The sequence below is a fragment of the Pleurodeles waltl genome, chromosome 4_1 (assembly GCF_031143425.1).
Source record: "Pleurodeles waltl isolate 20211129_DDA chromosome 4_1, aPleWal1.hap1.20221129, whole genome shotgun sequence".
In the NCBI taxonomy this organism is placed as follows: domain Eukaryota; kingdom Metazoa; phylum Chordata; class Amphibia; order Caudata; family Salamandridae; genus Pleurodeles; species Pleurodeles waltl.
Genome location: NC_090442.1, coordinates 739,444,133 through 739,467,074, shown reverse-complemented (window position 1 = coordinate 739,467,074; position 22,942 = coordinate 739,444,133). Strand labels below are relative to the sequence as shown.

Sequence of the window (22,942 nt, the reverse complement as noted above, 5' to 3'; positions counted from 1 at the left end):
GCCTCGGGATTCCCTCTGCAGGCGGCGCTGTGGGGGCTCAGGGGGGACAGGTTTTGGTACTCACAGTATCAGAGTAGTCCTGGGGTCCCTCCTGAGGCGTCGGATCTCCACCAGTCGAGTCGGGGTCGCCGGGTGCAGTGTTGCAAGTCTCACGCTTCTTGCGGCGAGCTTGCAGGGTTCTTTAAAGCTGCTGGAAACAAAGTTGCAGCTTTTCTTGGAGCAGGTCCGCTGTCCTCGGGAGTTTCTTGTCTTTTCGAAGCAGGGGCAGTCCTCAGAGGGTGTCGAGGTCGCTGGTCCCTTCGGAAGGCGTCGCTGGAGCAGGATCTTTGGAAGGCAGGAGACGGGCCGGTGAGTTTCTGGAGCCAAGGCAGTTGTCGTCTTCTGGTCTTCCGCTGCAGGGGTTTTCAGCTGGGCAGTCCTTCTTCTTGTTGCAGGAATCTAATTTTCTAGGGTTCAGGGTAGCCCTTAAATACTAAATTTAAGGGCGTGTTTAGGTCTGGGGGGTTAGTAGCCAATGGCTACTAGCCCTGAGGGTGGGTACACCCTCTTTGTGCCTCCTCCCAAGGGGAGGGGGTCACAATCCTAACCCTATTGGGGGAATCCTCCATCTGCAAGATGGAGGATTTCTAAAAGTTAGAGTCACCTCAGCTCAGGACACCTTAGGGGCTGTCCTGACTGGCCAGTGACTCCTCCTTGTTATTCTCATTATTTTCTCCGGCCTTGCCGCCAAAAGTGGGGCCTGGCCGGAGGGGGCGGGCAACTCCACTAGCTGGAGTGTCCTGCTGGGTTGGCACAAAGGAGGTGAGCCTTTGAGGCTCACCGCCAGGTGTGACAATTCCTGCCTGGGAGAGGTGTTAGCATCTCCACCCAGTGCAGGCTTTGTTACTGGCCTCAGAGTGACAAAGGCACTCTCCCCATGGGGCCAGCAACATGTCTCGGTTTGTGGCAGGCTGCTAAAACTAGTCAGCCTACACAGATAGTCGGTTAAGTTTCAGGGGGCACCTCTAAGGTGCCCTCTGTGGTGTTTTTTACAATAAAATGTACACTGGCATCAGTGTGCATTTATTGTGCTGAGAAGTTTGATACCAAACTTCCCAGTTTTCAGTGTAGCCATTATGGTGCTGTGGAGTTCGTGTTTGACAGACTCCCAGACCATATACTCTTATGGCTACCCTGCACTTACAATGTCTAAGGTTTTATTTAGACACTGTAGGGGTACCATGCTCATGCACTGGTACCCTCACCTATGGTATAGTGCACCCTGCCTTAGGGCTGTAAGGCCTGCTAGAGGGGTGTCTTACCTATACTGCATAGGCAGTGAGAGGCTGGCATGGCACCCTGAGGGGAGTGCCATGTCGACTTACTCGTTTTGTCCTCACTAGCACACACAAGCTGGCAAGCAGTGTGTCTGTGCTGAGTGAGAGGTCTCCAGGGTGGCATAAGACATGCTGCAGCCCTTAGAGACCTTCCTTGGCATCAGGGCCCTTGGTACTAGAAGTACCAGTTACAAGGGACTTATCTGGATGCCAGGGTCTGCCAATTGTGGATACAAAAGTACAGGTTAGGGAAAGAACACTGGTGCTGGGGCCTGGTTAGCAGGCCTCAGCACACTTTCAATTGTAAACATAGCATCAGCAAAGGCAAAAAGTCAGGGGGCAACCATGCCAAGGAGGCATTTCCTTACAACTTCACACTCAGCTGAGCCCGATAACAACACTGCTGACAATGAGCCAGACCAGGTCAGTCATCCCAATCCAACATTGTTACACTTATTGGCCTGGCTCCTAAGTTCAATGAGTTTGCCAGGCTAGATAGTCAGACTTCAGATATATAGTTAAACAAGCCAAGGCAGAGACCACTAACAGAACATACAAACTCAACAAGAAGCTTTTTGCATCTGATTTGTAGGATCCAAGGTTCACCCTCATCACCCCACAGTAAATGCTTCCATATCCACTCCAATTTAGCAATATCTGGATTAACCCATTCCTCCATCAGAGTTCATCTGGTAGCAATTCCCAAATTTCCACCAGAAAGATGGTTACCGAAGGTAAGCACTTTTTTTCTTTTTGGGACAATTGATTGGTTTCAAGGATATCAAAATATTTGTCTATCCTTATCTGAGTCATGCCCTAACAGAGAACGCAGTGCATGCTTTAACAATAAAATCGAATTTCCTTTATTCTTTTATTTTAAGTAAGCCTTCAAAGAGAATATAGGAGTAGAAATGAACTGTGGAGAGATGCCGCCTGATGGGATTTCTGAAAGCCTTTTGTATGTTTCAAATTTACCTAACTATTTTTTAGATGATCTACCTTAAACTCATAAAAATAATTCAAAAAGAGTTTCGTTGCTGGGATGAATAAGTGTTTGTAAGCAGTTTAAAAAATAACTGGTTTGATTCCTTCTAGGCACAACTACGTGCTTTTATTCCGGAAATGCTGAAGTATTCAACAGGGAGAGGGAAACCTGGCTGGGGTAAGGAGAGTTGCAAACCGCTTTGGTGGCCAGACGACATCCCATGGGCGAATGTTCGCAGTGATGTCCGCTCAGAAGACCAAAAGCAAAGGGTGAGGAATAAACCTAAATGTAAGTTATAATTTGTTTTGTACTATGTAAGAACAGCCTGTCTTCAAGAGAAGTCATACATCTGAGTTCAGAGCTATACACAGGAAAATCAGTTGGCTTTCTGTGGGGAAAAACGTAAGGTAACAAGCTCTACAAAACACAATCTTTTTAAAGTTATCCATCAAGTGCTGTAGACACATGTATATTGCTGCTAATATGTTGCAGTGTTCACTTGGCTTACAGTGTGGTCATTGTAGATGTTAACATCACTAATCACTTGGGTCTTAATGTGAACTTTGTGTGTATTTGGGTTTTCTATTGAACTACATGCTTGTGCAACTGTATTTTTTGCCTATGAATCTTCGATAGCTACAGATGAAGGATAGTTTGTAGAGATACTAGAAAGAGCAAATGCTGGCAACCCCTTTCAAATGTTAATAGCTGGGGTGGAGAAGTGTTTTTCTTCTTTTTGTAATAGGATTGCAGTTGCTTAGTTGTAGAATATTTGGAGATCTGCTCTGGTACATACGAGTAGTAATATAGAAGGATGCTCAATTCTGATAGCCTTAACAGACAAGGCAAGTATTACACTTGAAGGTCTTGTCAATAAGAACAAGATCCATCTAGTCTGTTATTGTTCTTCTTTTCATGCTTGGCCTACGTACTCTCCAGCTCTGCCCTGGCTCTCATTTAAGAACACTTTCAGAATTTGGTTATTAGAATTCCATTTCTTTGCTGTGCACTGCTTATACAGAATCTGGAATGGAAGTACCAAATCATAAGAGTAAACCCATGTTATTTTTTCTTTGCTGTTCTATTATTCCTAGTCAGTAGATGCTATTTTATCGGCAGTGACTACCCACTGTCCAGGACTCTAGTATGAAAATGAGTCCTTCTGGCCTGCATTTTATGTATTAAGTAGAACAGTCAGGAGTTTGCTACATTAAAAGGGGTTGTTTTCATTGTGTTAACATACAATTCTGTACCCTAGATACTTAATGTTGTTACTGGTATGAACAGTTCTAGTTCTGGCTTAAAGCCTCTTGTTTTAGTAAATTAAGAAAGTCCATATTTTAGACTCAATATTGAAGTTAGTACATTTGAGTATTTTTACCTTGATACTTGTGTACAAGGCATCCTTTTTGTGGCAGGTAAGTATCTAATTTTCTTACCCTTTAACTCATCTATCCTTTCTTTCACTATCTATCCTTTAATGCATCACTTGAACGCAGTGATTAGTTTATCCAAATAAACAACCTTTGGCGCACATCGACTTATATGGTGCCTGTACATATTTGGCTTACAGTTGCCATATAAGAAACGTTGAACCTGTTTTAACTTAGATAAACCCTTAAATGTGTCTGAATCCCGCCTGCGAAGTCTTTCAGAACAAAGACTTCCACTTTTCAAATCTGTTTTTATTTTATTGCAGGTGTCCTGGACTCAAGCACTGCGAACAATAGTTAAAAATTGTTATAAGCAGCACGGCCGTGAGGACCTCTTGTATGCCTTTGAAGATAATCAGACACATCAGGTGGCGACCACACACAGCATAGCACATCTACTTCCTTCGCAGACAGTGGTACAAACAATCAGTAACCCTGATGGAACAGTTTCTCTCATACAGGTGAGGTTTGGTTTTGGCTTAGTCATGAATCCAGGCAAAGTCATTCAGTGTGTAAGTATTGTTAGCTTTTCTTTTAATTCCTACTTTTTCTGAAGTTTGCATAAGTGGATACTAACCTTTAAAGTCCTACTGAACATCTAGCCCAGAATGCAATACTTTAGTTGCAGTATCTACTGATCAAGGATAGAAATGTACTTTTCAATGATTATCCGGCTATCAGTTACCTTCTACAATTTATTGGGATGCTTTTAAGTCTCATTAAAGTTCTTGTGTCCTTCATTTTGCCCTTGCCATAAAATCTCCCTAAGAAAATGGGCAAAATGTTCTGCATTTATTTCACTTTAGGTATGAGGTCTTTTTTTTTTGGTAGGCATTTTAAGGTCAACCTTGATAAACCATTATCAACAACTTTTGATAATGTTTTTGCTGTTCCCGGTAACCACAATAGCTTTCACGATAGGTAATGATAAACATGAATGTACAAAGCTCTACTGTCCATACCCATCGAAGTTACTTTACGCGAAGGATTAGATATTTTACTTAATACTTCAAGAGTCAATTTCATCCTTATTGTATTGCCTTTCTGGACTTTTGTGTTTCTTTCATTCTTTATTCAATAAGAGTTTTTTGTTTTAAAATTGTAACACCGTACATAGCTGACCTGTGGCCTGGTGGTAGTTGGAGCTAATTTACCTTAGATCTTTATGACATACTTGTCTTCCCCTAACAGAGAAAAAAACTAAAATGTAGATAGACTCCCCAGGAAACAAAAATAAAGAAGGAAGATGAGGTCCACTTCGAAATAAAGGAAGGTAAAAAAGGAATGTGTACTTATGAATGGTTGTGAATGGAAGTGAATTGTCTGGATCGTGGCTGTGACATACAGAAATTAATGGCCATTAGGACAGCACACTACAGGTCATATTCTGTGGACTGGTGCAGTGAGGGCAATGCCTAAGTGTAAAGATGCACCTGAGTGTATCCTGTTTAAGGAAAATAGGGATAGGATACTATTGGGTTGAAAGGAGTGGAAGCTATTGTTATCTGAAGGTTAGTAATAAATCTCCTGCAGTCAAGTGTGTCTATGGAATTGCTGAGAGTGCCCTTAGTTTATGATCTTGGTGAATTAAATGATCCTCTTGTGCTAGGGTAGCAGCTGAACATAGATGAGTGACAGCTAATGTTAGCTCCAGTTTACTTTAGAAACAGGCTTCCAGCTGTCGTGTCGTTGTTGATAGTTAGCTTAGATTTTTAGGAGGGAGTGCTCCACAGCCTACTAATCGCATTCAGAGCGAGATTGTTTTTGGACCTGGTTCTTGAGAAAAAAAAAAAAATGGCAATGTTAGACATCAAATTAGACGTGTATTAGCTAGGTTATTATAGTGGTGACCTAACCACATGGGCAATAGTGTCACATCCAGGCAAGAAAGTATAAAAAGCAAAATATTAATAAGGGGTGGAAAACTTTAGTGGGAAACTTTGACAATTGCTTACCTTTTGGCTAGACGCGAGAGAAGGTTGATAGTTGAATAGTTTTGTAAGTTCTGCAACAGAGAAACTTAATGGAAAAGGGTGGCCAGCCAATGCAAAGAATGTAGTACTATTGTAATATGGCGCAGCTTCTCATCTTTGAGGATGAGGTAAATTGGTGCTTATGAAATATGCTAGATATTGGGTTGTTGGTTGACTGGGGTGTAAACCTTAGTCAAATAGCAACCTCAGTGTTAGTCAGGGCTAGTTTCAGTCAAACCCTCTGGTAGTTTGGCACAGAGCAGTCAGGCTTAACTTAAAGGCAGTGTGTAAAGTATTTGTGCAATACGTCAAAAAGTAAAAACACCACACAGATTTAACACCAGCTTAGAAGAGTAGATTCTTTTTTAATAAATAAAGCAGGACCAAAACGACAAATCCAATAAGTGGAACTGGAGATATTAAATTTCAGATATCTAAGTAACTATAGCACTGAGAAGCAAAACACACTATTGAGGATATCGGGCTGTGCCAGAGCAGGACAAAGTGAAGAGTATGGGCCAGCTAGAGGGACCCAGTTAGGCCAGCTGAACCAAAGCACCTTGATTCCTGGTTGCAGAGTGTTGCGTGGATCCCCCTTGAAGATGCATTGCGCCTCAGAGATGTCAGCTCCAAGATGTGGTGAGGCTGTGGTGTGAGGTCCTGTTGCGTTGATGATCCTGTCTACTGGGCTTGTGATGCGAAGACCGGTGGCGAGGATGCTGTGCGCAGTCAAGATGATGCGTCACTTCCGATGACCTATAAAACTGCAATGCGGAGTTTGTGTCGTCGAGACTGCCATCGATGGGAGATGTGAGGACTGACGATGCTGGATGCAGCGGCACTGAGTCTTGTGATAGGTCCAATCATTGCAACAGTGGAGATGCATTGGTTCTGCTTGAGGATGCACCGCTCAGCAGATGTCAGTTCCACTGAAGAAGCACCTTAGGCTCACTTCCAAGCGTCCAGGACTGGGATGGGTCCACTTGGCAGGGCAGAGTTACAGATGGCAGAGTGCAGGTGCAGAAGCAGGGTGGTTGAAAGTCTCATGTCCCTGAGACTTGAATTCAGGATGCCAGCCAGCTAGCCCTTGGAGTCTCCCTGGATTCAAGTGTTACAGGTCCATTCCTTTTCACCCAGGTTAGGAAGCAGCAGGGCAGCACAGCAGGGCAGGAATACAGCAAAGCATCAGACTAGCAGTGTGGCTGTCCTTCAGCAGCACAGCATTCCTTCTTCCTGGCAGAGTATTCACAGGTCAGGAAGTGTACTGAAGTGGTGTCAGAGGTCCAGTACTTATACCTAGTTGGGCCTTTAAAGTGGGGGAGGCTTCAGGTACAGGCCTTTGAAGTGCATAGAGGTCCTGCCCTGACTCCAGCCTCACTAAAGGGGGTATTGCAGTCTTGTGTGTGGGCAGTACACAACCTATTCAGGTCTAAGTGAGGCTCTGCCCAGTTCCTCCCTCCCATCCTGCCAGGATGGCCCACCAAGTCACACTCAAGCTCCCATTGTGTGTGGCTGTTTAGGGGGAATACACAAAGCCCAGCTGTCATCCACCCCCAGACAAGTGATCAGGGACAGGCAGCAGGCACCAAATGGTTAAAGTGCGAAAATGCCAACTTTCTAAACATGACATTTCAGAATGACAATTTAAAATCAGAATTTACATTTTTTATGTGTGATTTTAAATGGTGATTCCAGAGACACCACACTCGAAATGTTTATCTCTTCCAGATTGTGAATTACACTTACACAATGTAATAAGGTAATCCCAGTGTCATCCTATGGGAGAGTTAGGCCTTGCAGTAGTGAAAAACGACATTGGAAGTTTTTCACTACCAGGGCAGGTAAAACATAAATGTATATGTCCTACCTTTTAAATACATTGCATGCTGCCCTCTGGGCTGTCCAGGCCTACCTTAGGGCTGACATATGTATAAAAAGGGAAGGCTTGGGCCTGGCAAAGAGTTTTTTGCCTGATTGACTTGGCAATGTAAAACTGCAAATACAGGCTCTGCAGTCGTAGGCTTCAGACATGATTAAAAGGATATTTAAGTGGGTGGCACAATCAGTGCTGCAGGTCCTCAAGTAGCATTTAATTTACAGGACCTGGGTATATGTGGCGGTACCACTTTACTAGGGACCTATAAGTAAATTGAATGTGCCAACTGGGGATAAACCAGTAGTACCATGTTTAGGGGAGAGGGCACAAGCATTTCAGCACTTGTTAGCAATGGTAAGGTACTAATATCAGCAAATACTCGGTCAGAAAAGTAGAGGATATAGGCAAAAAATTGGGGGTCAAAGTAATTCGAACTATAAAGGTAAGTGTGAACTAAATGTAAGTGTGAACTAAAGCTTGGCCATTAGGTCTAAAATAGGAAGTAGAGATTTTTTTTTTTTCTTCTGAAGTATAGTTAAGTGGTGGATATGGAGGGGTGATTTGTAGTTCATTGCAGGATATAATTTGGGCTACATATTTGACTGTGAAAGTTGAGGCTCGATTGTGTTATTTGGTGCAGGGAGAAGTTGGTTGGAGTAGCTGTGAAGGTCAAAACGATTATCAAGTCATCTATCCATTGTAAATGGATTTTGACATGTTTGAGCACAACAGCTGAAGTTTCATTGGGATAAATTTGAAGTGGGTGAAGTCACCATTGCTCAATTCCTGGGAGAGGATTTCAGCGTATCAGCTTGATTACTACAGGAAAGACTGATATGATTTGTGTCATCTTCATGCTGGTGAATTGCAACTCGAAGCTCATATACCAAGTATCTTGTAGCTCTATTTAAATGTTAAATCATGGGTATTGCAGTTCATTTGAGGGGCTATCTGATGCCATTTCGATTACTTTCAACCAATTTGAGAGAAAAGTTGAGTCATTCACACACCGTCTTGTTTGAATTGTGTCTCTTTAGAGAATCTCACGGTTAACCTAATTGAAGATTGCCTCACAATTGAGTACCACCATTAGACAGTAACTGTCTACTACCTGATGGCGCCATTTGCACTCCACTGAAAGCACGGTTTGTATGGGTGAAAGAGATTGTGCTAATGATGCAACGTCTTCTGGTGGCTGCAGGTTTTTCAGTTAGCTTGCCTAAGAACAACATCTTGACCACTGGCCTCTGAACGGTTCAAATTAGTTAATTTTATTTTTTTAAATGAATGAGTTTGCCTCTTTTTAAGAGCTCCAGTGAATATCCTCTGCTGGAATTCCTAGCCGTAGACATTGATCCTGTGATTCTCAAATGCACGCTCGCCAGCTGCAGACCCATCTCCCTCATACTGTAGCCACCAAAGGTCCTAGAGAAACTAATCAACCAACCCCTTACTGACCACCTCAGCTGTCACCTGCTCCTCGATGCCTCGCAGTCGGGATTCAGGCGCAGCCGCTGAACAGAAACGGCACTCACCACTGGCACAGATTACCTCCTCTTGATCCTTGACAAAGGAGACACTGCAGTCCTCTTTCTCCTGGACCTCTTCAACATTTAACATGATCTCAGACTGCAAGCTGTCAGCCTGGTACCTCACTCCTCAGAAGCCAGCAAACTGTTATTTCAAGTGCCTGACCTCAAAGTTTGTCGCTGAGCCCACCATCTTCAACACATACATGATCACTCTGACCAGCATCATTCACCCATACAACATTGAGATGCTCTTATGCTGACAACATGCAACTCATACCCTCTCTCTGATAAGACCAGCACACGAAACAAGTGAACCTCCTGCATAACCAAATGAAAGCCAGCTGTCTCGAGCTCAACAGTGACAGGCCAAACTCAAACCCACGCCATGAGCCTCTGAACTATTAACATCAAACTGGACATGAACACACAAATCAGCGCCATCACTACATCCTGCTTCCACACCCTGAAGGTGCTGAGGAGGATCTTCAAATGTCTGCCATGCTACACCAGAAAGTCACTCACACCCTAGTCACCAGCAAGTTTGGACTGTGGGATCATTTTCCACTCGGGTCACCAAGCAACTCACCAGAAGTTCACTTACCATCCTGAACTTGGTAGACAGATTTGACCTCAACCTCCCACACAGAACTCATCACACTACACCTCAAGGAGACCAAATGGCTCCTGATACACAAATAGGCTTATTTCAAACTCTTCACACATTCAAGGCACTACACAGCTTAGGCTCCAGCTACCTGAACAGTTATATCTCCTTCCACCAACAGTCCAGACACTTTTACTGCTCAGGATTCCCTCTAATCACACATCCCATGCATCTATGGAATCAGATCAGTAGTGTGGGGTTGTCTGATGTTGCTCCTAAAGCGTGCAGTGACCTCCCACTCCACATCAGAGCCACCTTCTCTGTTCTTGAGTTCTGCATGAAGCTGAAGACCTATCTTTACAATTAACTAGCTCAGTGCCAGGATACCCTAGCAAGTGATGATTCACTTTACAGATGCACATAACATAAAGGGTGAAAAACGGCTGAAACAAGAGGTAAATAGAGAGGGAGGAGGCAAAAAGGGAACTATCAATGAGAGAAGGAGGAGCAAATGAGCCTAAAAAGGGCAAAAAGGATGAAAATGAGGTCAAAGACAAACGGTGATAAGAAGCAAATTGTTGCAAAAAGTGGGGAAAGGTAAAGGTGGCAGTGTATGATGCAAAAGAAAATCTGTGACAAAAGGCACAACAATGCAAAGTTGAGTGTGAAAGCAAGGGTGACTGAGCCGGATGCAGAAATACAGAATCAGTGGAAATAAGTGCAAAAAAGGAAGAAAGATGCATAAAAGCAGGAGTGATAGTGCACAATGCAGAGATGTTGGAAGCACGAGTGAGAGGCAGTGGCTAGAGGGAGGAGATTGAGGCTGAAAGTCTGAGCTACACAAAAGCAGGGTCCACAAGGACTGGACCTGGTCAGAGGACAAAGCACAGGTAAGTCTTGGGTAGGGCCACCCAAGCCTACACCTTCGGCACCCTACTTGGCTCCCTGTGGAGTGCCTTCAGGCTTCATGAATGTGCGGTGGCCCCAGTCTGCTTACTGAGGTAGGATCTGCCCTCCTCACCTTGTGAGCCCCTGATTCAGCTTCAGATTTCGTGTCCACTTCATACCAGGCACCATGATCCGTGCCATTTCCTGTCTTGTTGACACTGGAGAATGAACTCAAGCCCTTAGTCCTTTCGGACACAAAACCGAATCAAACTTTGCCGAAGCTTTGCTAGGGTTCAGTTCTTACATGCCCTACATGATGTGTTTGCTGATAAAACTCTGCCTTTACTTAGGAGCTGCTCTCCAATGCTCCAAGAACTATTTGAATTAAACTCTGATCAGAGCCAACCAGCTTTTGATCATGATGATGAATTCTCCTCTATATGATGACAGTTTTTTAATGGATCTGGAAGAAGCCAGTGGGCTTGACACTTCCCTTGACACAGCGCTGATCTCTGGCCCAGTCTTTCCAGTGAAGAGTCTGCTTCTTTCGCCATGGTCATCAGACTAGTGACCAAAGTTTTGAATCTAGAATTTCTTTCCTTTGAGGTAAAAACTAATGTCCTCACAGTAGTCTTGAAACCCGTACACTTCCTTTTAACTCTTACTGCATTCTACAAGGCATTGATCAGCAAACTTATAGGCACTTAGATCAAACCCTGCTCCTGTCCACCTGTAAATAAAAACATGACATCACCACAGACCTGCTTCTGGTGTTCCTGCCTAACACAACACCCTACTCCTTGCAGCTTGGTAGTACAGGCCTTCATTAGCAGCGTTAACCCCAACTAACCTCCTACCCCCCCCCCAAGCCCCCCCCCACCCCGCCCCCATTCGAAACAAAGTAAAAAATAATTGGGACTTTTGAGAAAAGGATGTTTTCTCCCGTTTGCCATGTCCTCCGGTCAGTCATCACTTGCTGTTTACTAGGAAGGTACTCCCATACAATATGGACTCATTAGTTGAGATCTTGCCCACAGTCTTGGAAAAATGTTGTGCCAAGTTTTCCTCATGTCCAGAATATACCCAATTATGTAATCTGGTAGGGCAGAGACATAACTGACTGCTGAGGCAGTGTATTGCACTAATAATGGTGCTCTAGCTCCGTGTGTGTGTAATCCACAGGCTTTTCGGGGACATTCAGGCGTGTCACATGGAGATGCCCTTTATGACCAGGATTCTGACTCCCCCAGCATGTGCTTTAAAAATTAGAGCTATGGCATGCACCCACTCGTTCAACACTGGCAAAGCACTTCATTAATTTCACACTTTCCAAGTCATTGCCAAGGGCTTTGCCGTTAAAGCCATGTCAAGGCCCAACACCCCAGTACTTTCGGAGTTGGGGGATCTGGCTAACAGCATCCAGGTCAGAAGGGCGAGCAACTTTTCCAGTCCTCAGGCCCTCAGTCAGCAGCCTCTGACTCACTTTAGTTTGTCCTTTGTGGCTCATGACCATCCATTGGGAGACTGGATCACTCACTTTCTTGACAGGTGGTAAGCCATAACATTTGACATGTGGATCCTGCAGATAGTCCTTTCCACCTGTATTCAATTCTACCTTCATCAGAGAAGCTTTTGAAGATTGCAGGACGTTGGATAAGGTAGCCATTGAGAGGGTCCCAGCCTGAAAGATCTAAACTGGGTGTTATTTCATAGTGCTGAAAAAGAATGCAGTATTTTGCACTGTCTTAGATCTTTGACCTCCTTATTATTAGAGATGCTCATGCTGACCCTGGTTCTATCCGTCCTGGATTCAAGAGACTGGGTGGTGGCATTGGAACAGCAGGACACTTATTTCCATTTCCCTGTCCTGCAGGCACTGCCTGTGGTTCAAGGTGAGCCACAAGCATTTTCAGTTTGCTGTGTTCCCTTTTGGCTTTACCAGTGTCCCTCAGCTCTTCACAGAAGAGATGGCAATGGTCAGAGCATACCTTCAGAGATTGTGGGTACCAGTCTTTCCCTACAGTGACAACGGGCTGTTGAAGCCTGGCACACCAGTCAGTTGCAGACTACCTGCAGACAACATCAAACCGTCTTAGATCATTTAGATTAACTATCAGCTTACTAAAGTCAGACTTGACTCTTTCGCAGATTAGACACCGACTTGTTGGAGTTCTGGGCCACCAACTTCTCCTTTGTTTCGAGCAATTCTGGCTGTGGTGCACTTTGTTATTGCTTCCAGCAAGAGTCCAGGACTCAGTCTATGATCGGTTTCAGTCTGTCCTTGGTCTCTGTGAGGATGGCTCTGAGGCTTCTTGTCCTACTCGCCTCCTGCATCCTACTTGCCGACTATGCTGGGTGGTAAATGTGGGCTCTACACTGGTATCAGCTTTTACAGTGGGCCAGTACCCAGGGAATCTGTCTGACTCTATCCAGGATTTGGAGGAGACTGTAAAACATCTGCTATGTTGGCACTAGTGCATTTGGCACAGTGGCAGATCACTCTTCCTACCCTACCCAGAGCTGACCCTGGTTCTGCATCGTAGGAACTTCATTGATAGTCAAAAGTGGTGAAAAATGTCAAGGCAGCCAGCACAGAACTTGGAACACCACCTTTAATATATTTAAACTTTGAGGAAAATGTATAGAAGAATATTAATCACTGAAAATAATTTCCCGTAAAGTCTGTGTAGTCTGTCAGCGATGTATTTTCCTTGTGAATGCTGTAGAGTAATAGTTAAAGCTAACATATAGCTTTTGAATGCTCAACGCTTTGTCATGGAAAAAATTGCATCCTTCTATGTCAAAGACCCATTCAACGTCAAAAAGACATCTTCTCCGTTTCAAAGACTCCAGCTGCAGTTAAAGACTTGCACGTCGATCACACCTCTCTCGACGCTGAGGGTACATACAATGTCTTTCTTCTTCTCCAGAATGGTTTAGATCTTCTATGCATTCATCCGTATCTCAGCAGTCGGAGGCTCTGTTGACTAAATCTGATACTTTACTTTCTCCCATAAGGCCCATAATTTTTGCAGATGATCCTTTACAAATTCCTTTACGCCCTTTGAACCTGTCTCCATTTGAAGGTTTTCCAAAGCCACTTCCATGTTGCCTATTAGAAAATGGAAATCTCTATATCCGATTAGAACACACCAAGAAAGTTTCCTAACAGAGGTTCCATGACCCCCACTCAACACTTCAGATCAAGGTCAAGATCACCTTATTCCACTTGTAAAGAAATGGCTCCCTGTTGCAGTTACCCCCCACTTTTTGCCTGATACTGATGCTGACTTGACTGAGAAGTGTGCTGGGACCCTGCTAACCAGGCCCCAGCACCAGTGTTCTTTCACCTAAAAATGTACTTTTGATTCCACAATTGGCACACCCTGGCATCCAGGTAAGTCCCTTGTAACTGGTACCCCTGGTACCAAGGGCCCTGATGCCAGGGAAGGTCTCTAAGGGCTGCAGCATATCTTATGCCACCCTGGGGACCCCTCACTCAGCACAGACACACTGCTTGTCAGCTTGTGTGTGCTGATGAGAACAAAACGAGTAAGTCGACATGGCACTCCCCTCAGGGTGCCATGCCAACCTCACACTGCCTATGCAGTATAGATAAGTCACCCCTCTAGTAGGCCTTACAGCCCTAAGGCAGGGTGCACTATACCATAGGTGAGGGCACCAGTGCATGAGCACTATGCCCCTACAGTGTCTAAGCAAAACCTTAGACATTGTAAGTGCAGGGTAGCCATAAGAATATATGGTCTGGGAGTCTGTCAAAAACGAACTCCACAGCTCCATAATGGCTACACTGAATACTGGGAAGTTTAGTATCAAACTTCTCAGAATAATAAACCCACACTGATGCCCGTGTTGGATTTATTAAAAAATGCACACAGAGAGCATCTTAGAGATGCCCCCTGTATTTTACCCAATTGTTCAGTGCAGGACTGACTGGTCTGTGCCAGCCTGCTGCTGAGAGACGAGTTTCTGACCTCATGCGGTGAGAGCCTTTGTGCCCTCTGAGGACAGAAACAAAGCCTGCTCTGGGTGGAGGTGCTTCACACCTCCCCCCTGCAGGAACTGTAACACCTAGCTGTGAGCTTCAAAGGCTCAAGCTTCGTGTTACAATGCCCCAGGGCACTCCAGCTAGTGGAGATGCCCGCCCCCTGGACACAGCCCCCACTTTTGGCGGCAAGTCCAGGAGAGATAATGAGAAAAACAAGGAGGAGTCACTGGCCAGTCAGGACAGCCCCTAAGGTGTCCTGAGCTGAGGTGACTCTGACTTTTAGAAATCCTCCATCTTGTAGGAGGAGGATTCCCCCAATAGGGATAGGAATGTGACCCCCCTCCCCTTGGGAGGAGGAACAAAAAGGGTGTACCCACCCTCAGGGCTAGTAGCCATTGGCTACTAACCCCCCAGACCTAAACACGCCCTTAAATTTAGTATTTAAGGGCTCCCCAGAACCTAAGAATTTAGATTCCTGCAACTTACTGAAGAAGAAGACTGCTGAGCTGAAAACCCCTGCAGAAGAAGAAAGAAGACACCAACTGCTTTGGCCCCAGTCCTACCGGCCTGTCTCCTGCCTTCTATAGAAACCTGCTCCAGCGACGCTTTCTCAAGGACCAGCGACCTCTGAATCCTCAGAGTACTGCCCTGCTTCAAGAGGAACAAGAAACTCCAGAGGACAGCGGACCTGCTCCAAAAAAGACTGCAACTTTGTTACAGAGGAGCAGATTTAAAGACCCCTGCAATCCCCCGCAAGAAGCGTGAGACTTGCAACACTGCACCCGGCGACCCCGACTCGACTGGTGGAGAAACAACACCTCAGGGAGGACCCTCCGGCGACTCAGAGACTGTGAGTAACCAAAGTTGTCCCCCCTGAGCCCCCACAGCGACGCCTGCAGAGGGAATCCCGAGGCTCCCCCTGACCGCGACTGCCTGACTCTAAAATCCCGACGGCTGGAAAAGACCCTGCACCCGCAGCCCCCAGCACCTGAAGGATCGGAATTTCAGTGCAGGAGTGACCCCCAGGAGGCCCTCTCCCGTGCCCAGGTGGTGGCTACCCCGAGGAGCCCCCCCTTTGCCTGCCTGCACCGCTGAAGAGACCCCTTGGTCTCCCATTGATTTACATTGCGAACCCGACGCTTGTTTGCACACTGCACCCGGCCGCCCCCGCGCTGCTGAGGGTGTACTTTCTGTGTGGACTTGTGTCCCCCCCGGTGCCCTACAAAACCCCCCTGGTCTGCCCTCCGAAGACGTGGGTACTTACCTGCTGGCAGACTGGAACCGGGGCACCCCCTTCTCTCCATTGAAGCCTATGCGTTTTGGGCACCACTTTGAACTCTGCACCTGACCGGCCCTGAGCTGCTGGTGTGGTGACTTTGGGGTTGCTCTGAACCCCCCAACGGTGGGCTACCTTGGACCCCAATCTTAACCCCGTAGGTGGTTTACTTACCTGCAAAACCTAACAATATTTTACCCCCCCCAGGAACTGTGAAAATTGCACTGTGTCCACTTTTAAAACAGCTATTTGTGTTTTATGTGAAAAGTATATATGCTACTGTAATTATTCAAAGTTCCTAAAGTACTTACCTGCAATACCTTTCAAATGAGATATTACATGTAGAATTTGAACCTGTGGTTCTTAAAATAAACTAAGAAAAGGTATTTTTCTATAACAAAACCTATTGGCTGGATTTGTCTCTGAGTGTGTGTTCCTCATTTATTGCCTGTGTGTATGTACAACAAACGCTTAACACTACTCCTTTGATAAGCCTACTGCTCGACCACACTACCACAAAATAGAGCATTAGTATTATCTCTTTTTGCCACTATCTTACCTCTAAGGGGAACCCTTGGACTCTGTGCATACTATTCCTTACTTTGAAATAGTGCATACAGAGCCAACTTCCTACACCACTTCAATGCGTTCCTAATATACTCCAACTTATTTGCCTCAGTCCTGTGGTAGGATTTCACCAGTGGATGATATTCTTACATTTCAGATTGCGTTAGTAAGGGGTGCTATGAAACTAAGCATTAATGTGGAAACACCTCAACCAACAGTATCTGTAATCCTGGAAACGCTGGAGCCAAGAATGACTTCAAGACCTCTTATTCCTGCTCTTCTCGACATAGAGGAAAAGTTCCTTACTCCGACCACAGTAAAGTCTGCTACATCAAGACTATTTAAAAAAATAAAAAGTACAGGCATCAACAGGATCCGGGGTTTTCTAAAGACTGATCAGAAACTGGATTCAATAATTGCTATGGCGATAAGGCAAAGACATGCTTTTGCACCTGAACCCACAGTTGCTCCGGACTGAAAGAGAAAGCAAATTAATGCCACTGGGGTAAAAAGGTCTGCAGAACAGCCCCCTTCCATTTAAGAAGTGCCAATGCTGCTTCACTACTAGGTAAGATATCACTGAGAAAGGTGGGATGGAATGGAGGCATTAAATGTCGGATTTACCAACTGAGGCAGTAAGTCTTCATGGAAATGGCCAATTCGGGGGGGTTCCCTAGTTGCCAACCAGTTTATTAGTGCACTCTCTGTCAAACTATCGGCCACATCATTCTGTCATGGCATTTCCTTGCGACAAACATCCTTGCTGAGACCATCTTCACTGAAACCTGATGTCCAGTTGAAGATAGCAAATTGACAGTTTTCAGGTTCCTCTTTATTTGGGGAACCAACTGAGGAAGTGATGGTTAGGATGAAGAATGAGTCGGAAACATTAAAGGCTGTAGGCTTTTATTTTTTATTTTTTCAGGGAAAGTGGAACGCCGTAATCTCGGATGGATAGGTGTTGAATATCATGCAAAACAGATATGCTCTCTGGTTCGAACACCCTCCTCCACCGGTTCGCCCACTGCCAGTCAGTGGCCTGCCTAAGCAACCTTTATCAGGAGACATGTTCTATTGCAGAAGCGAGCAATAGATAAAGTTCCCATGGATCAGGTCAACAAAGGTTTCTACTGTAGGTACATTCTAGTCCAAAAGAAAGGTTTTTCCTAGCAATTTCGGCCTTTTTGGCTTTGAATCGGATTCTTCAACAAGCATATAAAAAATAAAAAATTCAGAATGCTATCCCTCCATCAAATATTCCTACACATACCAAAAAATGACTTGTCTGCCCAGTAAACTTTCAAGATTCATATTCCCATATTCTAATAGCTCATCATCACAGACAATTTCTAAGTTTCCTAGTATGAACAGATTGTTATCAATACACTGTTTCCTTTCAATCTAAAATCAACTTCCTGAACCTTCTCCAAATACATGGCAGTGGTAGTGTTACATTTAAGGAAGATATATTTTTTTACATCCACACCTAAATGACTGGTCAATAAAAGCAGAGTCATTTGACTGTTATCCAAGCTGGGTTTAAATATCAATTTTTTGAGAAATCAATCTTCACATAAGGTAAAGTGCTTTGCATTCCTAGGGGCACAAATACACAAAAGGAAAAAGTGTTTTCTTTGGAGAGTCATCAATCCAAATGAAATTTGCACAGTTAATGTATGACTCTTCAAGAAAACTCTGCAAATTTGTCTAGAGGATCAATGGTCTCAAATAACTGGTCATTGGGAAGATTGAATTAATCTAACAAAGTACTTGTCAGTCTCTCACCTGGTGGACCACATCTTAGCGTCTGCTAACCGGAGTACCTTTTCTAAAGGAAACACCCTCTCAGGCTATCAAACGCCTCACTGTCCAGAATGGGCACGCACCTGAACCGCCTCACAGTTCAAGGGCCCTGGTTTTGAAAGTAGAAGTCTTATCATAAAGTTTGTCATAGCTCAAAACTGTACATCTAGTTCTCAAGACTTTTCCTCAGTCTCTCACTTCCAAAGATCTAATGATTCAAATGAACAGTACCACTACAATGTACCATATGAACAAACAAGGTGGAAACAAAATCAAGATAGTTGTCACTCCAAACTCAGACAATGTGGCGTTGGCACTAGTGAGAGGGTTATCACTTACAGCCTTCCCTATTCTGGAAATCCAAAATGTAGAAGCAGACTAACTCAGTTGGTTTCACAAATAAAATCACAAGTGGCTTCTCAAGGAGAAGATAGTAAACAACATCTTCAAAGAATGGGGTACACCAGCGTTAGATTTATTTGCCACAGCACAAAACAAAAAATGCTCACTTTGTGCCAAGGGTAAAAGAACCATGATGTCTAGACAGTGCCCTTTTGATCAACTGGTCAACTCCATTAGCCAACGCTTTTCCACCAATACCCCTCGTACCACAAGTAGTTTTGAAGTTACAGAAATCAAACATCAAAATGGTTCTAATTGCACTAGATTGGCAGAGGGAGTGGTGGTACCCAGATCTCCTTCAGTTATTCAAAAAATGTCAGGCGCCTTCTACTCAGGCTAGATCTCTTACCCAGGCTCAAGGCCAGATATTGCATCCACCGATCCAATCTTTGAATTTGGCAGCATGGTTCTTGATATCCCACAATACGGCTATCTGAAGACTGTATGGAAAGACCCTCCTCACAATCATGTTATGTCCTCAAGTATAAACGATTTTGCATGTGGTGTCAAAACAATGGCCATGATCCTATTAATGTATAAGGTAATGTCATTGTCCCGTACTTAAGGCAGGTCAGGTCTACATTTCTCTTCCATTAAGGTCCATTTAACAGCAATTTACTACATACAGAAAATCTCCAACGCAACCATCTTTCTTCAAACTTTATATGGTCAAGGATAAGAGGACTTAAAAAATAGATTTTTCTCCATTGAAGAGACCACCTCTTCCTTGGGAGTTAAATTTAGTAATACCAAAGCTGATGGGCCCTACATTTGAACTATCCATAAACCAACTTTGTAGGAAGCTGGCCTGGTGTGTGGTGAGCACCTATGGTGTTAGTACCTTATACCAGGTCCAGGTATCCCCTATTAGTGAGGTGTAGGCAGTGTCTCGAAAGCTAGGGCTCTCAAGGTAGCCATGGATGAGCAGCCAAGACTTATCTAGGTGACATGCAAAGCTTATGTAATACCACTACAGTCCCACAGCACTTAGACACATGAAAGAACAACATAGTTACCAAAATAAAGGTACTTTATTATAGTAACACGAATACTAAAATACTGAATAGGCAATACTCCAATAGGAGGTAAGTAAATACTATTATGTACACATTAGAAGTCCGTAATTTACATAAAAAGCACTAGCAAATAGTAAAAAACAATACTGTGGATTGTGGATGCAGGATCAGTTTGACGCTGAATGAAGAAAGTCTGCAGTGCAGCACAGGAGCAGAAGAGGAGTTCCAAAAATGATGCAAGTGATGTCCCACGTTGGCAGCTGTGATGCAGTTGGTCAGTGGTGCTGGAAGACCACCACCAAGCCTTGGCAAACGCAAGAGTCAGAGAAGAAGGTTTTGCAAGGCTGAAGAGGACCAGCAAGGCCCAGGGGTCTCGACCCAAGGAAGGAAGTCCAAGGTGACCCTCAGAAGCTGGGAGAGTCACAAGAAGAGGAGGCATCCCCCACAGGTGACCCACAGGCGGCAGGCACAGGATTCGCAGTGAGGCCCAGTCAGCACACCTGAAAGGGAGCTCTAAGTCGCTGTAGCAGCAGGCAAGAGACTTTGCTTTGTGGGGAAGAGTGCTGGAGGCCGGGGCTACACTGAGCCAGAAGTTCCCTTGGAGGAGGACCAAACAAGCCTTGGTAGCAGTAAGGTTCATGGTGCACGGGGTACTGTCCTGCAAGGAGAGAAGCAAGGGCTTACCTTCTCCTAAGGTTGACGGCTGGTGGAGAAGGCCAAGGGGACCACTCCAGAGCACCACCGGTGATGCAGCATCCACGCAGCTCCGGACGACAGAGGATCCACGCAGCCGTTCGTTGTTGCGGTTGGTGCCTGCAAATGCAGGGGAGCGACTCCTTCCCTCCAAGGGAGATTCCTTCTTGTGCAGGCTGAAGATTTGTTGCTCCCAGAAGATGCACAGCCAGGGAAATATTGCAGTTGCTGGAAGGAGCCAGAGAAAGAATGTTGCAGAGTTGAGTCATCGCTGGAGTTACAGATTGTCGGTTCCTGGAGGGTACAGTTGCAGTCCTGGTGGCCAGAAGATGAAGTAAATGATGCAGAGTAGTTCTGCTAGAATCTTGCACGTCGAATCTGAGGACCCACCTAAGAGGAAGACCCTAAATAGCCCTGGAAGGGGAATTGGTCATCTAGCAGGGTGACCACTTATCAGGAGGGGACTTACACGTCACCTGCCTGACCTGGCCTCTCAGATGCTCCCAGGGGCCTCTGCCCACCTTGGATTCAAGATTGCAGTATCAAGTGGCCACCTGGAGGAGCTCTGGGCACCACCCCTGAGGTGGTGATGGACATCCATTGTCCAGTTTCGCTCTGGAGCAGGGACAAGGGGGTCCCTGGACTGGTGCAAACCGGTTTATGCAAATAGGGCACCAAATGTGCCCTTTAACGCATTCCGGTGGCTTGGGGAGGCTACCCCTCCCAAGCCATGCAACACCTATTTCCAAGGAAGAGGGTGTTACCTCCCTCTCCCACAGGAAATCCTTTGTTCTGCCTTCCCCTGCCTGAGCTTGTCAAGCAGCGGAAGGACAGAAACCTGTCTGATGGGTGGTAGCAGCATGAGCTTCCTGGAAAATATCAGAAGAATAGTAGGAGCAATGCTGTTGGTCCTCTAAGGAGCCTCCAGAGTGCATGGAATCATACAACCAATACTGGCAGCAGTATTGGGCTATGATTCAGACATGTTTGATACCAAACATGCCCATGTTCGGGGTTGTCATTATGTAGCTGGACAGGTAGTACACAGGTAAAATGGCCTGCCCGCACTTAGGAAGTCCAGAGTAGTGGAGCCGGAGTTCGTAGGGGCACCTCTGCTCATGCAGAGGTGTCCTCACACTCTGGTACCTGCACCCTGCCCTCTGGGCTTGAGGGACTGATATGGGGTGACTTACAGTGACCTGATGCAGTGACCTGTAGTGAAAGGGTGCGTACACCTTTTCACACAGGCTGCCATGGCATGACTGCAGACACATTTTGCATGGGCTCCCATGGGTGGCACAATACATGCTGCAGCCCATGGGGAACCTCTGGTGCCCCAGTGCTCTTGGTACCTAAGTACCATATACTAGGGAGTTACATGGGGGCACCAGCATGCCAATTGAGGGGAGTGCTAAGTCCTAAGCAACAAATTTTAGAGGGAGAGAACACAGTACACACACTTGTGATAGCAGGCACAAAGTGGGGGTAACCATGGCAAAAAAAGAAGGTAGTTTACTACAAACAATTTAACATTTGTCATGGAAAACTAAATTTTTAATAGCCTTTACCTCTGCGTGTGGGGTTAGTGAGTTACAAGTTGTCATCTTCAGAACCATTCACAATTTTCTGTCACAATAGTGGCTCTGCGTACACACCTTTCATTATTACCTAAAGAGGTCTCAGATTTTCATATTAACCAGTCTGTCACCCCCTACATTTTTCCTAACCCTACTACAACAGCAGAATGAAATTTGCATTCTCTAGATGTTGAGTACTGCTCTTCTACTTAGACAAAACGAAAGAGATAAAGTGGAACCATGTTTTTATAAACTGTGGCTCTCTAAGGCTAGGCTTGTCCGCTTCAAAAAAACATCTAGCAAGATGGATAGATTCTTGTATTCCTTTGTGCTACCAGATTGCTAATATACCTTTGCCAGGCAAATTTAACCTCACTCTACTAGAGGGAAGGTAGCAACCGCAGCTTGGTTCAGATAGGTTCCAATCTTGGATATCTGTAAGGCAGCCTCTTGGAGATCTATATACACCTTTACCTGACACTCTTGTTTAGAAACAGACACTCAAGCCGAAACAAAGTTCGGGTAAAAAAGGTTGAGGAATCTGTTTAAATAGTTCAAAATGTTTTCTGCTTGTTGCATTAATTCAGTGTATGTGGATTACTACATCTAGCACACGTACGTTTTACTGCATACATACACCTGACAGCCACGGTATGGGTTCTTTTCTTCAGTTTGCTTTTCTATTCAGCGTTTGTCTATCAATAAAGATCCTAGGATGCAGAATGAAAATGTTCATACCTGTAGTCCTAGTTCTGCAAAGTAGGTATCTTCATTGAAATTGTAAATTACCCTCCCTCTTCCCTAGATGTCAGAGCTGACTCTGAGGCAAACTGCTGGTAAATTGCATTGTGGGATAGGATGCTTCTGGGATTCTTAAAGGTACAAGTGCCTTTTTTAACCTCTGTTAGAGTTAGCCTTTCAGGCTGCATTTTCTCCTCATGCTGCTGATATACAGGCAACCATAAACCCATGACACTGTTGAGCAGACAAAG

The 22,942-nt window shown here is 45.0% G+C and overlaps 1 protein-coding gene across 5 annotated transcripts in view; it reads left to right on the top strand.

The window, feature by feature from the left end:
- Positions 1-22,942, top strand: part of NRF1 (nuclear respiratory factor 1) — a 667,443-nt gene that overhangs the window by 338,765 nt on the left and 305,736 nt on the right. For all 5 annotated transcript variants that reach the window (XM_069229342.1, XM_069229339.1, XM_069229343.1 and 2 more), the window contains exons 6-7: positions 2,412-2,570; positions 4,001-4,195. In XM_069229342.1, the coding sequence (XP_069085443.1) occupies positions 2,412-2,570; positions 4,001-4,195 (354 nt within the window). The remainder of the gene's footprint in view (positions 1-2,411; positions 2,571-4,000; positions 4,196-22,942) is intronic.